Source organism: Crotalus tigris, unplaced genomic scaffold (genome assembly GCF_016545835.1).
Source record: "Crotalus tigris isolate CLP2741 ecotype Arizona unplaced genomic scaffold, ASM1654583v1 scf7180000024119.3904262, whole genome shotgun sequence".
NCBI lineage: Eukaryota > Metazoa > Chordata > Lepidosauria > Squamata > Viperidae > Crotalus > Crotalus tigris.
Window position 1 is genome coordinate 2,227,516 of NW_024100396.1, and position 23,281 is coordinate 2,250,796.

Consider the following 23,281-nt stretch of genomic DNA (forward strand, 5'->3'; position numbering starts at 1 on the left):
CCCTCCATCCTTCCGGGGTAGGTAAAATGAGGACCCAGATTGCTGGGGGCAATGTAAATATATATATACATTGCTTACTGGTGTACACCGCTTAGAGAGTGTTCCACTTAAAGCGGTATATAAGTCTCATTAATAATAATAATAATAATAATAATAATAATAATAATAATAATATTCCAACTTGGCTACACCTAAGAAACTTAAATTCTTTTGTAGGATCTTCTTAAATTGGCCTAAGCAAGACAATTTTGTTGGACCTAAAACATTGTGATTTCAGGCGATGTGGATCACCCTGCTACAAATAGGGTTGTAACTGCCTCAATACCTGCAAACTCCTTTGAATTCTATCATCTTCCTAAACCCTCTTTCTCCATCCAATATATGATGTAGGTTTCCATGGTGATTCCAGGGCATCATGTGAAATGTAGTTTTAACAAATCATGGCATAATTGCACAGAAAATGCTATTGCTATGATTTCCTATGAAAATAATATTCTGACTTGCTCAGAGCATGGGTAACTGTGGCATGGCAGTGATTCATTCCTATTAAAATGGGCATTTATTTATTTTTGGTTCATTTGCTTTTACACATTTAAAAATCATTATGTAGAAAAATGGGTCAAGATTGGCTTTCATTTTTGGGTGGGTTACAAATACTGTAAAATAAAAATCAGTAACATATCTAAAAAGGTATCTAGCTTTATTCCATACCATTGCATTTCATGCAAAATCATGCAAGATTCGTAGCTGTACTGCAGTTTCATCTTCCCAAATGTTATAAATTATTTAAAAATGTAAGAAAAAAATATGTTCAAAAATGAATGATAGAATAAACCCAAAATCTGTTTTATAGTGCAGATACTCTACTATATGGTTATAATGAAGCTACTTAGATTTCAAAAATAAAACTTGCATTTAGGAACATTAGGCAATGACAAATGACTATCCCTAACACTGCCAATCTGCAGGATGGATATACTACATAGGATAACGAAAGTTTATACTATAAATGTAAATGTGAATGAGTTCTGGATGTATAGTTGTTCCCCAATTCTTCAATAAGAATGAAAAAAACATTGCTTATATAAGATAAGTATTGTCTCTTTTATTGTTACCTCCTCTTGTTATTTGCAAAAATAGTAGCCACTGCTGCCTGTATAAAACATTTCTGCAGATTATTTATTTTCTGTGATTCTGTGATTTTTAACCCAGAAATGCAAAACGCAGTATTAAATACAATGGAGTTACCATAACAAAAAGTTAGCATTTTCAGGATATCTTTGTTCCCATCTAGATTTTTTCAGTCTAGATACAGTAGTCCTAGCACTTAATTCAGAATTTATTTTTTTTTTTTTTGTAGAAGAGAATATATGTAGCTTAGGATTGAACTCGCCATGTCATGTCACGCGACTTTTTTTGCATTGCCAGCAATGGGGTGGGCACGGCTTCAGTATGATGAAGCCGGCCCACGGACCGGCAGTTTGACACCCTTGTTGTAGATGAATCTGTTTTATCTTCTTGGGTTACTGGGCCTTTTGGTTTACTTAATATATTTTGGAGGGGTTAAGTTGGTTTCTGTGCTACGGTGATAGACATAATAGTCTGTTGGTTTTTATACTGTATATAAACAGGGAGCAAAGCTCACACTCATTCATACCGATGATGTTATTTAGTTGAGTAACGAAATGTCTGCAAGCCAACAACTAAGCTCAGAGAGCACCAAGGACTCCACAGCCCAGCCCATGAAACCCATAAAACCATGAAAGCCAGTTGGTGACTTTGGGCCAATCACTCTCTCTTAGCCCAACCTACCTCACAGGATCGTTGTGGGGAAAAAGAGAGGAGGAAGGTATGTTGAATATGCTCACCACCTTTATTGAGCTATTTGTAAAAATAATAAAGGTGGGATAGATAGAAATAAATAAATAAAATCTTGAGCTGCACATGTTCTCTACTACTGCAAATATATTGTTTTGCTTTTAAAAGGCAGATTTACAGCTTCATTCACAATTCTTAGGAGATTATCGGCTATGTTGAGTTTGCTGGTAAGGAACCAAGTAACTAAATCACTGGACCTTAAAGACACGCTTAGTTAATATGTTCTATATTAAATGATATCCAGGTGACAATTCCTGGGTATAATATAATAGTCATCTCGTATTTAAGAACCACTAGAACTTTGTATGCAACAAAGCAATTTTATTTAAAATATAAACACACAGAATCTTTAGAATCAAGGCTATAGTGATTAAGGTCACTGAACTATCCCAAAGCAGATATACAGAATAACTCAGTGTTTCTCAACCTTGACAATTTTAAGGCATGTGGACTTCAACTCCCAGAATTCCACAGCCAGCATTGTTGGCTGTGGAATTCTGGGAGTTGAAGTCCACATGCCTTAAAATTGTCAAGGTTGAGAAACACTGGAATAACTAATCTGAACTGGTTTTGCTTTCCTTCAAGTAGTTCTTCAAATGTAAGATGAGCCCCCCCTCACAATACTGATTTTGTTCTAACCTAAACAAATTGTACCATATGGCCCCAAAGAAACCTTAAACAATTCTTCCTAACTTACATCTAAAATACTGCTCTAAATAAACTAAACTTAATCGGGTGTTGTTTCTTTAATTGGAAGGAAGGTAAATGTATACTAAAATTTCTGTTTGGATTACTGTATGCTCTATCCCAATAAAAATTTTATAGCAGAAGTGAAAGAAAGTGCAAAATTGCATCACACATGAATTTGCTAATTGTGCTTCAAAACTGTTTGAAAAGTATTTTATGTGAACTGACATATTCTGCCTATTACTTCACCAAAAAGGCTCAATTTAATTTTATCAAATGTCTGTAGCAAACAAAAGATAAAAGATAAAATAATCTTTAAATAAATATTCTTAAAGAAACCCTATGAGCATATTCTTGACCTTTTGGCTTACTATCAAGAACTGTGGACTTAATAGCATTCCCAAGGCTTTCCTACGAAAAAATTAATACAATTTTTCACATAATATACAGGCAGATGCTGTTAAATGCTATATATTCCTGATTGTGCTCAAAAATCAAGACAAACTTTAAATACTTACTGCCGAAAGCAGCTTTTCTCAATCTATTATCTTACACATAAATTATATTTCAATTCTCATAAATCTAGTGAAGGGATATGAAAGTCAAAATTGCACTTCTGCAGAACAGTCAATTGGACTAGGCTGAAAATCAATTCTTTCCCACAACTCTAAAAAACTCCCCACATTCAGAAATAAATAGAAGTGCTAAATATGTTAAATAAATATAGAACAACAATCAGTAGAAATATGAACAATTCATTAAAAAATAGATCGTGTATACATTTTGGCATCTGAAGTGAAGCACAATTATGTTCCTGAACTGCTCTGAAATATGTAAACAGATCATTGTGTAAACTATACAATTTTACATCTAACTAAGTTTTAACTACAAATATGACTGTTTTTAATATCTCAAAAAAACACCTCACCACTCTTAACAGTGACATGTCTACACATTAAACAGTCATGAATATATTTTCTTGGTTTTCTTTCCCTAGCAATGATTAATGCAGCCTATCAGAAGCCAGATGGTGCAAAACCAAACCCATCAATCAAAATGAAAAGACCACAGAGTGCTCTTCCACAATGATATGCTTGAAAATGGAAATTTTCTTCATAGACTCTTGGACACAATCTGCAGGGTAAATCCTAAATAAGCTTGCACGGTTGCCACAAAACTGGCAGGAAGGACTTTGTTAGGTGGTAAACAGCTGAAGAAGCAATGTTTGCTGCTCAGAGAAGGAAGGATTAATAAAAACCCAAATGGGTAGCAAAAAATAAAAAAGTTAAAAGTGGGTTTTGAAATTATTTTAATAATGTTTCCTCTGATGACAGATTCTGTCAAGCTGTCCATTCATTGCTGATTTAATATGGGATAATGCCATGCATTAATAAGCAGCTGCCACTGTCTGCCTGACACAAGAATCAGCATTTAATGACTTGTCCTGCGCAAGTATTTTAAATACAGTAATCCTAAATGTCTTGGTTTTACAATGCATCCTTTCCCTTCAAAAGTTGTGAAAGAAAACAAATGTTCATGCATTTCTACATTAAACTGTTACCGATGCTTCCCAATTAATGTCTCTCAGCAAAACCCCCCCCAAAAAACAAAACATTGTGAATGTCCTATATTTCGCAGAGTATTTGTGGGGCAGTTTACACAATTTCTGTTTTGTGTGAAAATTCAAAATATATCACTTTTATCTCTGTGATATTTATTTATACCGGTATGTATACATACACAAACATGCATATACAGACAATACATACCTTCATAAATATATGATTGTGACAATAAAACAGCATTAAGAACTTATTTGTTCAGACTTAAGAGAATATTACCAGTCTAGCAATACGTTAATTATTCCATTCCATGCTTTTTCCTCCCAATGATTTCACATAGGATTAAAATCCCTTACTAAAATGTTATTTCTGGTAATGTTGGAAAGTACCACATAATTCTACAAGCCACTTAATATATACATTAGAATGAATATGTGAGGCATGCTGTTAAAAATGATATCAGTAAGATTTATATAAGTGAATAGATTTCAAAACTAAAATACACCTCATACTATGATGAGTGCTTATGAGTGACATTCTAGCTGAAGACAAAGCTTTGAGAATAATTCTTAGACAAGAGGTATCTTGTCCTACTAAACCAGAACAAAATACCATCAAGATGGCAGGAATGGTTCACATGGTAACCTTTAGAGTTTAGCAGGAGAAATACTTCAGACTCTCAACTTGAGGGTTTTATTCTATCTTGCCTTTGTAAAATACATCTCTATCTTATAGAAAACATAAAAATATCTCTCACTGAAAAGTGATTCTGTGAGTTAATAAAATAACTTCATTGAAACAAGACTTTATAATGTTGTGCTATAAATATGCACTACATGTCATAGGTACTATACATCATTCATTCGTTTGTTCATTCATTTTCTACCTTTATTATTTTCACAACTCAAGGCAGTGAACATATCCAACACACCTTCCTCCTCCTATTTCCTCACAACAACAACTCTGTGAAGGGGGTTGGGTTGACAGTGAATGACTGGTCCAAAATCACTCAGCTGACTTTCATGGTTAAGGCGGGATTTAAACTCATGGTCTTTTGTTTTGTAGCTTGGTGCCTTAACCTCTAGGCCAAACTGGCTCTATAATAATAAATTATTATATATTATTATATTATATATTAACAGTATGCAAATGTCATATACACATCTGTAGAAAGAACCATTCCTTTCATGCTTGGACCCAAAATAAAACATAAATAGAGGATGTCACACATCCTTAGTCTCATTAAAAGTTGGAACCAGGTGAGAGATGGTTCTACCCAGCCCAGAAAAGAAGACTTGCTTCCTTTTCTTTTAGCCAGTCTGCTGGAACATTCACAAGAGTAATGTAGGAAGACTAATGTGACATGATTCTTGAAATAGCTAAAGAAAGTGAAAATCTGTTTTTTTAAGGATACAGACAGAAATACAACTTATTTTTCAAAAACTTGACATATTTTCAGAGCCACAGGAAATATCACTGAGTAATTAGCATTGACAGTCCCAAGAGAGTGGCCGTTATTCATTCCATCTTTAAACCTTTTGTTGACATAAGGGGAGCAGAATAGAGATGGAAAGTAGAACACCAGGTGATGATATCTCCTTTATTCAGCATCATAACAGGAAAAATTTGGTGGCTGGAGATGGTATATCCAACAGCTTTAACCTAATTAACAATCCCTATGGAAATAATCTATACTGTGTATTGTTCTGCGTAGCTGACCTATAGTCTTTGTGGTAGGTTAGGCAAGCAGAGAGTCTTCTTATTGTTGTTAGTCGTCCATGGAATAGAGACCTTATTAAGGGAAACCTGAAAAAAAATAAGGCTCAACCTAGCCTCAATCTCATAAGTGGGTTTTATTATACTGCCTAATATATAATAAGATTCTAGGATGCAACACAATACCAATCTCAGACTAACCTTGTTTAAAAGCCTAATGAAAGGGAAATACACTGCAAAGAACTCTGTAAATATTTCTTGCTTGCTTTTGTAAATCTTCTAAGGTAAAATTTACTACAAAAGTTTCCTAACTGTTTGGACCTTCAAAAATATGGAAAAGAGGCTGCAAGAAAGTCTGGATTTATAATTTCAGAAATTATCTGTTTCAGGAGAGGGCAGCCTTGGGGAAATCATTGGCATAATCGGAAACCATATCAGCACATCATAAATCAGTATGCATATCTGTCAGCTATTTCATATTCCATTAGATTGAAACTACATGCAGACTTATGGCACGGACAGCAGCTAATTTTAATCCTTCCTATTTGCTCTTCAGCTTTTTTTTTCTATCATAGCTAATAGAGCATTTGCAAATTTAAAAGCTTTTGGTATTATTTTATAATTTTGAATGTAGTTTAATAAAATTATTGTCCAGATGTTGATTATCAAACTTTTTTTGTAATCAACACAGTTAACAGAGTTTTTAAATAAGTTTTAATTCACCATTTAGCTACCCTTCAGAATGTGTCCTTCCATGTGACTTTTATAAAGAGAAGTTGTAGAAGCTACTCTACCTCAGGGAGCAAAGATAACATTCATTAGAAAAATTTCAATACAGGAGATGCTATAATAAAAACATTTTCCCTCAAAAACATACCTTCCTGCACTAAGCTGTAAAAAACATTCCATCTTCTTAAACATCCCTTATTTGCTTTCAAAAGGGGAAAAAAACCCTCTCCTCTTCTATGCAATACATGAAAACATCTTTAAAAATGAAATAGCTGATACTGGGAAAGTGAAACAATTTAAGGGAGGCTTGACATAAAATTTTAACAACACAAATCATACTGGATTGGAAAGAACACTGAAACTGCTTTTTTGAATCTGAAAGGAATCATAATCACATAATTTTGAACAAGCATACCACATAATACTAGAAATAATGTACAGTGTTTCTACATTGCTTGTTTTTAAGATTATAGTTAACCTTACAAGTTTTTCAATAAATATAAGCTAATAGTGGGAAAAGAAATTATAGTCAAGGGCAAAGTTGAGATGAAAAAGGAATAACTTTTTACATGTTAGGCCTCAGAATTTAGGAATGCAACTTGATTTCCAAAATGCAAGGCAAAATAGTATCACTGAAACAGATACAACTGCAAAATGAAGACAATCTGAATCACAAATATACTTCATTATCATGTTGCAGACAGGCCTTAAATCATATAATAATATACTGTTATAATTATTATAATATAATGATATAAAATGCCTTGACTCATGCTTTTAAATGCTAAATGGAATGAGATTGCTTAAACCCAGGATATGAGTTTAGAGCTTTCAACTACATGAATGGAAGGAATGGATGGAATCCGTTCCCACCACCTAATTTAGAAAAAAACTAAATTAGAAAAATCCTAGTTTGCATACTTTTCCAATTTGAAGAAAGACTTTCAGAATGATAAAAGAAATCCCATCATTATTTGTTAATTCTGACATCTGTTTCTCTGAAGGATTTCAACAGACTCCTGGGGCATGTATTAACCTCTGCCATTTTGTTTGTTTGTTTGTTCTAACACAACTATAGTGCTCTTGGACTGTGAGCTATTAAACTCACAGTCCAAAGTCTCTGAGATGTGAATCCTTATGGAAATAGATATGTCCTAAGAACTAGAAAAAGATGCTTCATTGCATCTGAAAAGCTCAGGATAAAAAGTGGGAAAGAAAATGATTTTTTTTTTTTAAAAGAGAGCCAATTTGGTTTAGTGGTTAAGGCAATAGACTGGAAACCAGGATACCATGAGTTCCAGACCCTCCTTTTTCATGGCTAAGGCCAGCTGGGTCACCTTGGGCCAGTCACACTTTCACAGCCCAACTCATCTCACAGGGTTGTTGTTGTGAAGAAAACAGGAGGAAGGTGGATATGCTTGCCCTCTTTAGTTATTTGTAAAATTAATAAAGGTAAGAAAGAAAGAAAGAAAGAAAGAAAGAAAGAAAGAAAGAAAGAAAGAAAGAAAGAAAGAAAGAAAGAAAGAAAGAAAGAAAGAAAGGAAGGAAGGAAGGAAGGAAGGAAGGAGAGAGAGAGAAAGAAAGAAAGAAAGAAAGAAAGAAAGAAAGAAAGAAAGAAAGAAAGAAAGAAAGAAAGAAAGAAAACCTTCTCTATGGTTGGGAAGAGTTCTGCTCTATTCTAGTCAAACTGCAGTCAGCAAGTAAGCATATATTTCTGCATATGTCTGTGGGGAGGATGACAAACTAGACAAGTGTTTGAAACACCAAAAACTAGACTGTGCTTTCTCCTTCAGCTTCCCTTGCACAGAAACTCTCAAAAGCTAAATTTCTAAATACTAACAGGAAAAAACCCTGCAGCTATGGAGATAAATCCAAATTATGCAATTACTACATCTTATGATTTAGATTCCACGTGGAAATATTTCTGGCACTCCGCTAATCCTTTTGGCCCTATTTCAGAGTTTTATGCACACACCCTGCTTTTGGGTTCCTGTCTAATTCAGCAGTCTCTTCCAGTTGGAAAGTAAAAGAAATTTTGGAATTGCGCTGAACAGAAGGAAGATGGACAGTGAAGAATACAAACCACCCACCATTTTCTTTAAAGATTAGGATTTTGCTGGATTATAGCCATAATATAGAAGGAAAAAAATCACTGAAGTCATTTCGGCTAACTTCAAAGAATTGAAAAGAATTATAGTATTAAGCACTGCATCTGTGGAAAATATTAGGAACTAAAATATGTAAAGTGAATTAAATAGCTGGGCCACCCTAAGGCAGCAGCTGCGTGAATGTATTGAATTACAGAAACTATAACCTAGAAATGTTAACGTCCTATGAACATTATTAGGTTACAGCAAATGTTTAAGCTAAAAACAACTGCATGGGATTTGTATAGAGAAGCTGCTTCCGGTAGCAGGAATGAATCTGGGTAAAGGAACTTATTAATTAAGATTAATAGATACAAACTGCAAATCTGTGGAACCCATATTTGTTTGGAAGGTCATATCTTTGACTTTGCTATATTCCTCTTGCAAAACATATCTTTCAAAAGCTATTTGTCATTCATTTCTGTTACTTTTGTTATTTTAGATAAGGTAAAATACCTAAGAAAGTATTGGAATAACAAACCTAAATACCTATATTCTTTTCCACCCCTTACACTGAGTAATATGAAAAATGAACATACATGTTCATAAACAAAGAAAGAGTGATTTCAGGATATTTTATATATAGTACCAGAATAGAAACTAACTGGAATGGAGCTGAGAGACACCAATGGCCAAACTCTAGCCGAAGTGCTAATAAAAGAACAGGAAGAGGTGCAGTATTATGAATGGAAAAAATGTTCCACCACAAAATTCAGAGGTGAAAATGTTTCAAAGGTTTCCGGATGCTCAGTTGCTTCTCTTGTTTCTTAACTGAGATACTCTTACATTTAATTTAAGTATCTTCTGCTCTACGATGCAATGACTCAATCCCATGGTTTTTTCTTCTTTTTCCTTTTAAAATCAATTTACATGTTTTGAAATTTGTCCTATTAACCCTGGTATTACAAGGAGGAAGAAAAGGAAGAGGAGAAGGACAAGAAACATCCAGAATAGAGCAGGAATTGCCTTCTTATATGCAATAAAGTACTGTTAACTCACCTCTACAATCACACCCTCATTATTATTAAATCATGTCAGGCTTCAGTTGGCCCTCAGCATAATTGCACAATGCCTATGATTCTTGACTCATCAACTATAGTGTTTTTAATTCTTTTCCTGAAAATAAGATTCTCAAATACAGCAACAAGATCACAATGAAGATTCCTGTTTTCTCCACTCAAAGTAAAGTAAAGTAGCTGATTATCCAACATGGTAGCTTAATTTTTCAGGGTTTGTGTCATCTCTTTTTATTTCATTTCACAGAGTTTGGTAGTCAAGGCAGCTGCTCTATTCCAACATACAACTCTAAAATTATGGCTGAGGAAATATGAAAGAAGCATCTCCACAGAAATGTCTACAGTATGGTTTGAAATTCCCGCCAGACCAGTATAAATGAATCAAATAATTTAGCTGACTGGTAAATGGACCACTGATGACAAATTTTAAAACTGCAGATTCTTGTCCACGTCAAAAGAACCCAATGTTCCAAAGTCCGACTAAGCTCTAGAGATTTAATTAAAAACCAAATATAGCACTGAAGATGAAAAAAGGAAGACATGACAATTCATTGATCCATGAAAAGCAATGACTAAAACAGCTAGCAAAATGGAGGGCCCTAAATTCCAGCCAAAGAAAAATACTGTTTTTCATATACTTAGATTCTGTTTCCCACAGATGGTTCCTTAAAATACCTTTTTGTAGCCAACAGGTATAGACCAAGACTTTGCTAGCTTTAATAATTGAATAATATGAATATCAGAGTGTAATTAAAAATATTCTGCATTTTATTTTTACCTTGTGATCATATGGATTGTATGAATGAAATAGTTTGGACAGTTCTTTTGTTCTTTGTTTCTTCTGTAGGGAAAGAAGAGAAACAAAATTTTTAAAGAAAATTAGCAATACAGAAATAACACATTTTAATCTGTTTTCAGTAAATACCAACAGATACAATTTTGCAAAGAAAAAAAAATCCCTGTTCCCTTTAAAAAATAGTTTTCTTCTTCTAAGGAGAGAAATAAAATTACTAGCAAGTGATGTAAACAGACACCAGTATGCAAGGAGTACATTCCCCAGTTTGTTACACCAGTGTATATTTTTGGTAAGTGGGAAAAAACTAAGCCAGAAACTCTCCCCACCATTTTTAGTGGAAAAAGAAGGCACTATTCCAGAGTTTCTCAATCCCAATAACTTTAAAATTTTGACTCCCAGAATGCTGGCTGGGGAAATCTGGGAGTCCCATCTTAAGAGTCCCAAAGGTTGAGAAATACTCTTCTATTCCATGTTCACCTGCAGAAGTTCACTGGCCAGTCCTTCTCTGTCAGCCAGGCTACCTTAGATATTTACAATTGTGGGGAAAATCCTGGAGAGACCAATCTCTGCACTGCTCTGAGCTCATGAACTAAAGGCAGGATCTACAGGTAGTCCTCAACTTACGCTTGGTCATTTAACAACCATTTGCAATCCTAACAGGCTCAGAAAGGGTGCTTTATGGCCTGTAAAGCACCTCTTGTCATATGACTGCATTTCAGCTGCTTGGCAATCTATTTGCTTTTACGAAGAAAGTCAATGCCAAGAGCTGGCAGGGAAGATTGCAAGCAGAGGGGACATTGCATTTGAGGTCTGTTCCTCCCACACACTGCAGGTAGTGGACCTGAAATCTGGCAAAAATGCTAGTGAACATCAGAGTTCAGAGTCTTTCAGAATGCTGGTGTTTGCTAGCATTGTCCCATCCCCTTTGGATTTCTTTGGTTTCTTTAATCATGGCTTACTGCAGTGATGGCGAACCTTTTAGAGCAGTGGTTCTCAACCTTTCTAATGCCGCGACCCCATAATACAGTTCCCCATGTTGTGGTGACCCCCAACCACTTGTACATCACCGGGTGCCAGGGGCGTGGCCAAAGAAAAGGGGGAAAAATGGCAGACAGCCTTGTTTGGCGACCCCCATGAAATGGTCGTTCGACCCCAAATGGGGTCCCGACCCACAGGTTGAGAACCACTGTTTTAGAGACAGAGTGCCCAAACTGCAATCCAAAAGACCACTTATCGCAAAGTGCCAGGGCTGCATCAGCATTGTGGGGGGCGTGGGCCACTTTGTGGGCGTGGCTGCAATGGTCACGGCAGACTGGGTGAGTGTGGCCGGGGCCGGTCCCTCACCATCTCCGGGGCATACCCGGGGGGCCAATGCCGCTTGCTCACTCACTCCATGCCCTGTCGCTTCCAAACACCACATGCTTACTACTCTGACGAACTCTGCTGGAGCAACGGCGCGCGTGCCCACAGAGAGGGCTCTGAGAGCCATAGGTTCGCCACCACTGGCTTACTGAATGAGTTATAATTGCTGAGTTCCTGTTTGTGAGCTTCCCAGAAGCATCTGGGTGTTGTTCTGAGAAACAAAACGTGGAAGTAGGATGGGGCCTGGTTTAACCTAGTTTGGCTAGATTATGGACGATGGAATGCAATCTTGGATTGCATGGTTGGATTAACTATTAAATCAAAAATGAAATAAAACATTTTGGGGATTCGCATTACATGTGAACCCAACCATAAAAGTGGCTCCAGACTTAAATGTCCACTCATACAACACAACTGTACTACCATTTCCACTGATCTCATCCATTGGATATGGCTTGGAAAGGTAAAATGGAAGGGGGAATCAGTGAAATCAAACAAACTGAGTTATATTCTATTGTGACTGAGAAGGTCTCTTGATTTTTAGAAATAGCTTTTAAAGAGTATAGGGAGCTGCAGTGAGGAATAGTACCTACTGCATGTGTAGAATTTCATTCCTATAACTCTAAATCCAGTCCAGTTACTGAAATCAAAACAGCACAGAAGAAATAAATGACACATGGAAAATGAAAACAGGTTTTAATATAAGGTCCTGCTTATAGATTCAAACATTATTAACAATCTCATTTTACAGCAATTCAATTTGACTCAATTTACATTCGATCAGAATAACAATAAAAAATGAATGTTAGGGGGAAAAAAGGAAAACAAGTCTCTGTACACATCATATGTGGATGAAGTAGAGCACCGATCCCCAACCTTTCCGATTTTGCGGACCAATGGGGGGGGGGAGGGAGAAGAAATGGTTACATATGAGCAGTGGGTGAGAACATGAGCACTCACAGCTCCATTTGCACAAGGTGTAGGCACACGTGCCCACTGCTCGCACAAATGGAGCTGCGCGCACCCATACAATTGCCCACTGCGCATGCAAGTGCAGATACACACGCACATGTGCTCACTCACTGCTTCCACAGCCCGGTTCCAAATGGGTCAAAGCCTGGTAGTGGGCCGCAGACCAGGGATTGGGGACTTCTGAAGTAGGGCTTTAGTTGGGAGACAGCTCCTATTCTAGTGGCTGATATTGGAAAAGGTAAGCAGAGATAGACTTGGTTAATATTTCAGTGATAGATTACCAGGAAATCTCTAAATGGGACTGGGAAGTTAAAAAAAACCTAGACAAAGAAAATACCAAAGCACTTATCTGTTATTACCAAGAAAATAATATGTGCATATGCCCAACAGGACTTGTACTCAACTTGAGGGAGTCTTTACCTGATCTCAGATAATGGCAAATGAGGGAAGGAAAGAAGGAGGGGGGGAAAGCATGATGACAAATGAGAGAAAAGATACTTCCAATGCAAAGAAATGGATCAATGTGCACCAAAGTCTGATATCCTTAGGGACATCACTGTCTGGTCACTGAGATTGGACACAGATTATTTGGAAGATCTGAGCAGATCAATTCACTGTGATATGTCCCTTCTCTAACATTATTTTGTTCTGTCTCTCCTGTCCTCTGATCTGTATTATTGGGAACTTGGTGCTACAAAAAAAAAAATATTATAATGAAAATTCTGATTTTGTACTAGTTAACACTGTATATCATGTACATATGTAATGTAGGTTATATAAACAGTATAATGATGTAAGACTTTTTTCAACAAAACTTCTAACTAAATGAGCTCAATAAAATTCATTTTGAATAATGTCTCCCATCTATTGCAAAATAAAGGATTTAAAAAAAAATTCAGCAGCATTCAATATATCTATAACATGTGGATAATATTTCACCTAAAATGTTTTATTTTTTAAAGATGGAAAAGAAAAAGCAAGTCTTACTATCTGAGCTGGAACCTGAGGCATTTTTGCAGCTGGAGTCCCAGGGCGTGGATAAAACTGGTTAATAAAAAGACTTGGAAACCTGTATTCTTCCACAAGTTTCATGGTTTCTTGAAAATCTTCATCGGTTTCCCCTGGAAACCCACAAATGATGTCTGTAGCAACTGTTATTCCAGGTACTCTGAAATGAGTGGGGGGAAAAAAATTTTCCTTCAGCAAAATGGACAATTAATGTTGCATCATATTACTTTAATATTTTTGAAATGCATTGCCTATGGAAAATAACATTATAAATATATTCATATACAAAAGATTCTACACAACACCCTTCAACAAGCAATTTAATATCATGGTTTCTCGCCAAGAAACTTTGCAATTCCTGACAGATATTTCTCAGCATTCAAGAAAACAAAACAAAATCTGCAACCTCAAATTCTCAAGGTTTACTCAGAAAAGCTACAATTGCCAAATGGCTTTGGATGCATATAACACAGATGACTGCCAAGACTCCAAAGAAGTAGCTAAACAGGATAAATTTTGAAAGAATATATCTTGTCTTTCAGCACGCAAGACGGATACAATCTGAAAAAAGAAATTAATTTTTAGAAACTACTTCACTTGAGCATGTGGCAGTGCTGCAATTGGGAGATGGGAAAGAGTAATGCTAGATAACTTTGTTAATCTTTATTACTGTGTGTAGCTGTTAATCTGAAGCCAAGGGCCAGTCAAGTTTGAGCAATGCTGTATTGTTTCCAGTGTTCTTTTCCCACCAAGATTCAGTCCATTCCATACAAGTCTCTGAAGGATGATACACTAAAAGTTCTCTCAACCTTCAAGAAAGGGGCAGGAGCCCCCACACATACCACAACTTCTCAGTGTTTGGGTAGTGAAGGTAGAAGGGCAGTCATATATTTATATTCAACTTGGTTGCTGCTTTATTTAATTACAAACTGTCTTGACTCTTGAATGTGTCTGTGTGTGTTTCTGTGTAAATAAACAAATAACCTTGAAGCATCCCTAAAAATATTTTTAAACACATTTGGCTCCTGAACAGATTTTTTTTTAAAGGCAAAATAATATTGCATGGCATGGAATAATGCAGAGACATACTATTTCATACTGGTGGTTCTTATATCAACTTAGATGAGCATATATCAAAAACTGCTACTACCTTAAGTTGTGGGGAACCTGTAAAAACTGTATAATGTAGCTGTACTGATCTATTAAGCTCAGCTATAGTTGTCAGTGCTGATAGTTGTAAACCTTTACACATGCTCTGCCTCTGTGCTTCAAGAAGAACACGAAGGGGAGGTACAAGTACTTTTCCTCCCTTTTTTAAAAAAATCTCATGCTACTTAATGAACATTAATTTCTATGACTGCCCTTTTTATTTTAATTTTATTAACAATTAATTACAACAATAAAAACTAGTACAAACTGAAAAATAAAGATTAAAAAGTAGAAAGTACAAACAAGAAAGGAAAAATAGAAATATTAGACTAAAGAAAAAGAAAAGTAATATGTAAAGAAGTGATTTCCCAACTTCATCATATACACAATTTTACTAACTTATCACAACAAATGATCTCTGCTTTCCATATCCTTTCTCTTATCTATAAATAAATCCATAAAGCATAATCATTTCAATCCTGGTATCACTAAAAGTCCTTTAAGCGTTACCAGGTATAATAACACATTTATTTTTATCTTGATCAAATACATCAACTTTATATTCCTTCCTTTTACTTCTAACAAAATCTTAGTCGATTCAAATAATGCCTTAGAACTTTTTTTTTGTCTCTTCTCATGAGAATTTTCAATATTTTAACAAGCCTCTTCTGTAAATCCAATATAGGAAAACTATCCAAGTCATTGTCTTGGTTTATTGTTTGTACATCCATTTTAATTATTAAAACAACATCTGGTTTCTTTTGTATCTCCAGAGTAGCATCTTTTTCTATGTCATTCTTGTAGCCTGTCATTTGTAAATTCATTTTCAACTCAGTATCAATCTTGTCAGGTAAACTTTGTTCCTTTCCATAACATTTTTTTAGACTCAGTCTGTACACAGAAGCAGATGTTTCTGTTGATATTATAAAAATAATTTTTGAGTTTATTTTTCCAAAATATCTTTCAGTCTGTAATTTGTGTTCTTCTGTCTTAAGTGCAATCTTTAGTTGCAAGGGTCCATATTTTAAAAATCTATTGTGCTTTTTTAAAAATATCAAAACCAAAATATTTTTCCATGGAAAGGATTTTTTATATTTAATTCCAAAATCTTATTTCAAATTTATCTGGACCCTTAATCCATTCGTAACTTTGTAAAATGAAAACTTTCAAAAGGTTTTAATCATCCTTTTGCTGTTCATTAATTTTTTTTAACTTCTTAAACTTGTAATTAAAACTTTTTTTTGTTAAGGATTGATAGAGACTCACCTGTCAAACTTGTCAATCCAAAGATTTCTAATAGCTGATAAGCAATTAATAAGCATTCAAAAGTGATTAGAAAAGGAAATATATGAACTTAAGTGTCCTTTCAAAAAGGCCAACTTTGGTTTGAGCAAGATGGCTTAATCCCTCATCTCCCAGAGCTCTAAACCTGCCAAAGACCACTATCTTTGATCTCTTCATGAGGAGCACCTATCTGAGGCAAAGAAATATTGGGAACAGATCTATGCTTTAATTCAGAAGATTCTTAAAATGGATTTACAATGGAAACCAGAAATTTTTCATCTAGGACTACTGGATAAAAGAAACGGGGAAAAAAATCTGGAACTTTGTTATTGTATGTGTTGATGGCAGCAAGAATATTATATGCTCAAAAATGGAAAGAAGTATCAACTCCCATGATGGAAAAATGGATTGAAAAAATGATAGGACTGGCAGAGATGGCAAAATTGATGATGGTGATGTTATCCATTCAGTCATATCCGACTTTTAGTGATTCTATGGGCCAGGTCTCTCCACATCTTCTGATCGTGCACTACTTTTTTGAGCTTTTCTATTCAATGGCAATGTTAACTACACTAATTAGGAAAAAGAATATAAATAGCTTTGTTTCTACTTGGAGACTGCTTCTGGACTTTCTGCTTGAAAGAGAAAAAAATGATTTTGGGCTTTGCTGATTAAGTAGGTTAGTATTATTATAGAAATGGTTAGTATTCATTATTCTAGATCACAGGTCGGCAACCTGCGGCTCCGGAGCCGCATGCGGCTCTTTGAGCCTTCCCCTGTGGCTCCCAGCCTCCTCTGCCTTTGCAGAGAGAGACAGAGACAGAGAGAGGCAATTGCACTTCCCTGATTCTCTCTCTCTCTCTCTCTCTCTCTCTCTCTGTGTGTGTGTGTGTGTGTGTGTGTGTGTGTGTGTTTTGTGTGTGTGTGTGTGTATATATATGTATAAAAGAGAGTGCACTCACATTGTTCTCCGAGGAGCTGAAAAGCTTTCTGGGCGGAGCTCCTCCCTTTGCTGCGTCTCTGAAGGAAGCAGGAAGCAGGAAGGGCAGGAGAGAGCTAGCTAGCCCAGCTAGGCTGACTCAGGAATTCTGGGAGTTGAAGTCCATGAGTCATAAAAGAGATGAGGTTGCTTACCCCGGAGGTTGTTGGACAACAGTTTGAAGCTTGCCAGGTGAGCAGCAGATAGGAGGGGGGGGGAGAAAGAGAGAGAGAGGGAGAGAGAGAGTGGGGGAAGAGGAGTGGCAGACCAAGGGCAGATAGAGAGGGAGGGAAGGAGAGACCCTTTTGACATCTAAACTGAAGATAACACTGCATATATCCTTTTTTTACCTGTGTGTGTATGTAATTTTATTCTCTTAAAGCATTCTCTTGGTGATCATTGTTTTAATAGTATGGATATTCCCAAGAGTCATATTTTTACTTTTATTTTCAATGTGTATATGTGTGTGTGTGTCTGTGTCTGTGTGTGTGTGTGTATACACACACATATACACATACATACACACACACACATACACACACCTATAATAAAGGTAAAAAAGGATATATGCAGTGTTATCCTCATTTTAGATATCAAAAGGGTTTTGCGGCTCCCAGTGTTTTGTTTTTGGTGGGAAACGGGTCCAAGTGGCTCTTTGAGTGTTTTGGGTTGCCTACCCCTGTTCTAGATGAATAAAACATTTGTATTATATCTCTGGCATGTATCTTACCGTACCAAAAGCTGGAAATCATGGTTTTTTGTCTCTTTTCTTTCTTCCCCTCATTTTATCTCCCCTTTCTTTTTTCTTCCCACTTTTTTCCTACTGTCTTTATTTTCATTTGTATTTTATATTAAGAAGAAAACCTTTCAATCCAAATATATTTTAAAAAAATCAACAACTGCTATCTGGAGATGATCTCATGTCCTCAAGTCTTCTCCTTGTCTGAACAGCTTTTCATGGAACCATATTTGGCCTGCCATTTCTCCTCCAGAAAATTACCACATTATTACCAAACTGAAGACAGAGAATTTTTCTGGCATGGAATGAACATAATAGCCATCAAGAGGTAGCTACATTGCAGTTTCAAGATCTATTGTAGAACATTATTAATAAATCAGATTCAAATAATTGAATATGATGAAAACATAACAATAAACCAACATTCTGGGCTTATTGTGAAAAATTTTGCAGTACAGATTGGTTACTCATCTTTTCCTTCTATGAGCAGGTAAAATTAACCAGGAATGGACAGATTACTGTCACGTTTGAACCAAGGATTCTGATTAATTGCTCTCAAACAAGCCTCTTCATAAAATAGCAACACCTCCAGATTGTAAACCCAATAAACAAATATCAAAATAAGTTGTCCATTCCTGGCTAATTTTATCTACTTATGCAATAGGGAGCATATGTCCATGTGTTGTATACCAACATGCTTTTTATAAACAATAAACAACACAATACAATAATACTTTATTGATTAGTCAGTTGAACTTATGAGAACATAAGCATCCGCCATAGGGAAATATAATAAAATGATGTAAGGTAAGATACACTGAAATACGATAAAACACATATAATTAGATAAAATAGAATAAAATATAGTAAATTAAGATTAAAATAAATAAATAAATAAAATAAAATGCAAGGATGTATATATGTATTCTTATAAACAATAAACTAGAATTTCTGGCCAACTGAAATTTTGAATATGTCTAATGATACTTTTCGGCTCCAATGTGATGCTAGCAAGGTACTTGGATAGATACAGTATTGGAGTAGAATAGTCTGAATTCTGCTCTTGCACATATGAGCAAAGTAAGCATTTCTGGTAGATTTAAATTGGAGAAATTATATTATTCTGGAAATGAATGAGAAGTAGTATTGTTAGACATCTCAAAGATTAATTAATAGAGTGTACATTATATTTGATAAAAATAGTCATAGTTACCCCAGTCATTTTAATGACACAGATGGCAACAGCAAAAAATATAATAACTACAGCATGGCAAGATTGTATTTTCCTGTTTCTATGGAAACATGAATGGCAAGTTCCACTTATGCTTGAATCAACAAAATCACTGCTCCTTCAAGTAGCAACAATTCCCTCAGAGTGACAAGGAATATATGTGGATATCTTCACAATTCCTTTGATGTTAATATGGAAATTGCAAGCTAATTCACTTTTCCTAAATAGGATTACTCGGCATAAATCCCAAACCGAATACAAGTAAATGCTATTCACCTGATGATAAGATTAACATTTCACTAAGGTAATAAAAAATGTACATGGTTTGTACTGTTTCACACTCCAAACCAGGACTCTTTCTCCACATGACACCAATTTGTATATATAGAAATGTAGCTTGTTAGAGAGAAATGTTGCAGCCCAGCTCTCCTAATGATATTCTTGTTTTTTTATGTACAGGATTAAAAAAATGAGGCCATTTATAGTGTGATACGTCTAGGTATGTTTAGTTTAACATTTCAGAAGGAACTAGGCTGACAAGCACAGGAAATCAGAAGCCAAGATAGTTCAAGTGAATACAGATTTATTGCATGCTAACACTCGTTACAAGAATCTGAACTACCAACAGTCAAAGCAAATTGGCGGTAGATAAGAGTCAATGGAATTCAAGGTGGGCTGGACTTAAATCTCTTGTGGGCATGAAGGGATTCCAGATTGATGACATGCTTGACCTTCCCTTCTGTTTAATAATTATTGATGATTAAACCAAATACAACAATGAGCTCCCGCCTACATTTCATTTCAATTAATTGTACATACTAGTACTTACGGTAATATGAACAAAATATTATAGAGTTAGGAAACCAATGGAAATTTTCACAATCTTAAATGAAATGTAGAGTGAAGCTATGTATATATTAATGCTTGGGTTTTTTTTAAAATGTCACTTCAACTAACTCACCTGTATCATATTTTATATGAAAAGATATGTTATTTTAATCTGCTATCCTTCTTGCAAAATTAAAAAAAGATAGCTTTTGTTTAAGTATGAAATTATTTGTCATGTCTGCAAATGGGGTGTAAATTGTACAATTCTACCAAAGAACATTAACAAATTCATGTTTTATTTGTTACTGTACCATACAGATACCAATTGAACCAGAAATAAATGTCTGTATGTTGTAGAAGTTAGAAGCTCTGTGATATCTGAAGTCTCTCTTGATTCTGTAAAATGCCTTCTTGCCCAAGTCAATGTTTGAGCCATAACAGATAATCTCCCTTCTATTTTTTCTCCTTCCAACTCTTCTTGCATGTAATTGCTGCATTCAAAAACTGAGGCTATCTTTTGGCAACTCTTGCTGTTCTTTTTAATCTTTGATACCATAGCTGAATTGGCCTACAAAAGGTGTACATTGCCAACATTTGCAGGTAACCAAGCTTAAATATAATTACACACACTCTCTCACACACACAGTCTAGGCACTAGATGGTGTCTTCTTTAAGAACCACTTTTTTATTTAATATATCAAGCTATCTCTCTGAAAAAAAGTCAAAATCAGCCTGTCTGCAAACCTTATCTAATCTAATCTAACCGTGATACTATATGCACTTATTTGACTGGTAAGCAAAACCTTTTGAAACACTTATCAGCAGTCTGATCCACTATCACAGTCTGATCCATTATCCCTGCCAATATGGCCCTGCCAAACAACAAAGGAAAACCTTTGTCCATTATACGAAAATGTGTGGCCAAAAAATATAGCAAAATTAGCTATTTCATCACATATACATCAAGATAACTAATGATCTCTTAATCTTATGTAACGTACTGGCAAATGTAAAGAGAATTTTACTACACCTTAAATATTTCACCAAAGTTGAATCTGCCTGTCCAGTAAGAACATAAGAAAGCTGATTTACAGTCTCTATTCCATGTAAGATACACTGTATATCAACCAGGCAGCAGCCGTTTTCTGCCACAGCCCTGATACTATGACACTCCTTGATCATGAGCAGTTCCCTCCTGCATTTTGTAAAGTTCTTAGGACAACACTATTCCACGTGCTTTTAACATGCTTTTGGTAGACATCCGGCAGATCTCTATTCTCTGCTTGTCGTTTTTGCTTGTTCTATCTTGATTTTTGAATTTGTACTTTGTTATATGCCGCCATTGGTTGGGTTATAAAACCATAACATGAATGGGAAACAGCCTTACCATTTACCCAAATAGCTAAGAAGTAGCTGTAGAGTAGTGAGAGAAAATAAGAGATCAAGTGTACTTGGGCCCATTAAACCATTCGGTGAAAAATCAGGAAGAGCGTTAATTCACAAAACTGTTTACATATTCTTGTTTCAGGGTATGGGAAATAAAAAAAAAATATCAACTTGAATTCTTAATATAACTTTATGCATTAATTATAAGTAATCTTCAAATTATGACAACAATTGGGATCAGGATTTCTGTTGCTAAGCAAGGAGGCTGTTAAGTGATTTGCACTTGATTTTATGACCTTTTTTGCATGGTTGTTAAGCAGATCACTGCAGTTGTTAATTGAATCACGCGGTTGTTAAGCAAATCTGGCTTCCCCCGCTGACTTTGCTTTTTGAAAGCTAGCTGGGAAAGCCGCAAATGGTGATCACATGACTCCAGGATGCTGCAATGTTTGTAAGTACATGCCAGTTGTCAAGCACCCAATCTTTGATTACAAGACTTTGGGGATGCTGCAACAGTTTGTAAGGGCAAGAACACTGTAACCCATTTTTTTCAGTGACATGGTAACTTTGAATGGTTGCTAAATGAAAGGTTGCTAAGCCAGGGACTGGCTGTATATGGCAAATATAATTAATAAAGCCAGCTGAGATCTGGTGGTATGATTCTCAGGAACTGAAGTGCAGTGACTGAAGGATATCCTTGGCTCAGAACAAAAAACCCCCCAGAAACAAAAAACCAAAAAGCAACAAGAAAGCCAGACGTGACAGAAAGGGAAGAAGAGGTTATTACATATTTAAAGTATCTGTATCTGTACCTCATACCTCTCAAAGTCACCCAAAGTCAGCGTACATCACATTTCAACTTTGAAGCCATTGTTTTAAATTTAAAACAATTGCTTGGCATTACAAAAAAAGCTATTACAATATTTTGGGAAGTGCTTCAAACTCAAAACACCTCTGTTTCCAGCACAAAACATTCTCAAAATGATCCAAATATCCAGCACAGGAAGAACAGATTATAGACCTGCGACTCCTGAACCTGATATGAAGGATTCTGAATCTGGAACTAGCGGCAAAGCCTTTCACGCTCAGGAATGCTGGCCACAGCATATGGAGAGCCACAAGAGTGTTAGACAAAAGAACCACCGCTTGCCGGCAAGGCATCTGATGGAAACGGAAGCTTTGCAGAATCCAATTTCATCAATTAGGGTTGCATAGCTTCATTTGTATCTGCGTGGGCAGTGGGTAAGTCTTGAATATTTAAGGGCCTTTCAGAAGGAGATTTCCTGCTGGCATACCTTCTGTGACAGACTATTTTAAAGCACCATAGTGTGCATTTTTAGCTAAATCATAGATAGCCCTTGACCCCTGTGCCCGACTCTGATCTGGGACTGGCCTAAATCTGTTGGAATCTTGCCAATCTGATTCGTTACAAGCCCGATTCCTTGAAACACAGATGATAAAACCCAAGTTACAAGCTTTAGGAACAAACACATATGTGGATTTCCTAATTTACAACCAACCTATTTACTTTTTGTCACACCTTTGCAACTGTGGTGAATAGAAATTCATTTTACTGATCAAATATTCAAAAAGTATACTGTACGTTTCTGATCTGGGTAGCTGGAAGAGTTAATATATTGTCTATTCAGTGATAAACAATTTCTTTTCCTAAGCTAATTGAAGTAATCTTAGATAGCGTTGGATTATGCTAGGTATTGGAAGATTATAATGATTTTGATAAGATTCTCCATGCAGGAGTGGCTCAGAATTTCTGCATAATTATGATGGCCATATCCCGACTGATATATAGCC

General features: G+C 35.7%; 1 protein-coding gene across 2 annotated transcripts in view; it reads right to left on the minus strand.

Annotated features, from left to right (window-relative positions):
* The window catches only part of CDKAL1 (CDK5 regulatory subunit associated protein 1 like 1), a 310,567-nt gene that overhangs the window by 74,747 nt on the left and 212,539 nt on the right, over window positions 1–23,281 (minus strand). For both annotated transcript variants that reach the window (XM_039322660.1, XM_039322659.1), the window contains 2 exons: window positions 13,853–14,033; window positions 10,514–10,576 (listed from right to left, as the gene is read on the minus strand). In XM_039322660.1, coding sequence (XP_039178594.1) covers window positions 10,514–10,576; window positions 13,853–14,033 — 244 coding nt within the window. The remainder of the gene's footprint in view (window positions 1–10,513; window positions 10,577–13,852; window positions 14,034–23,281) is intronic.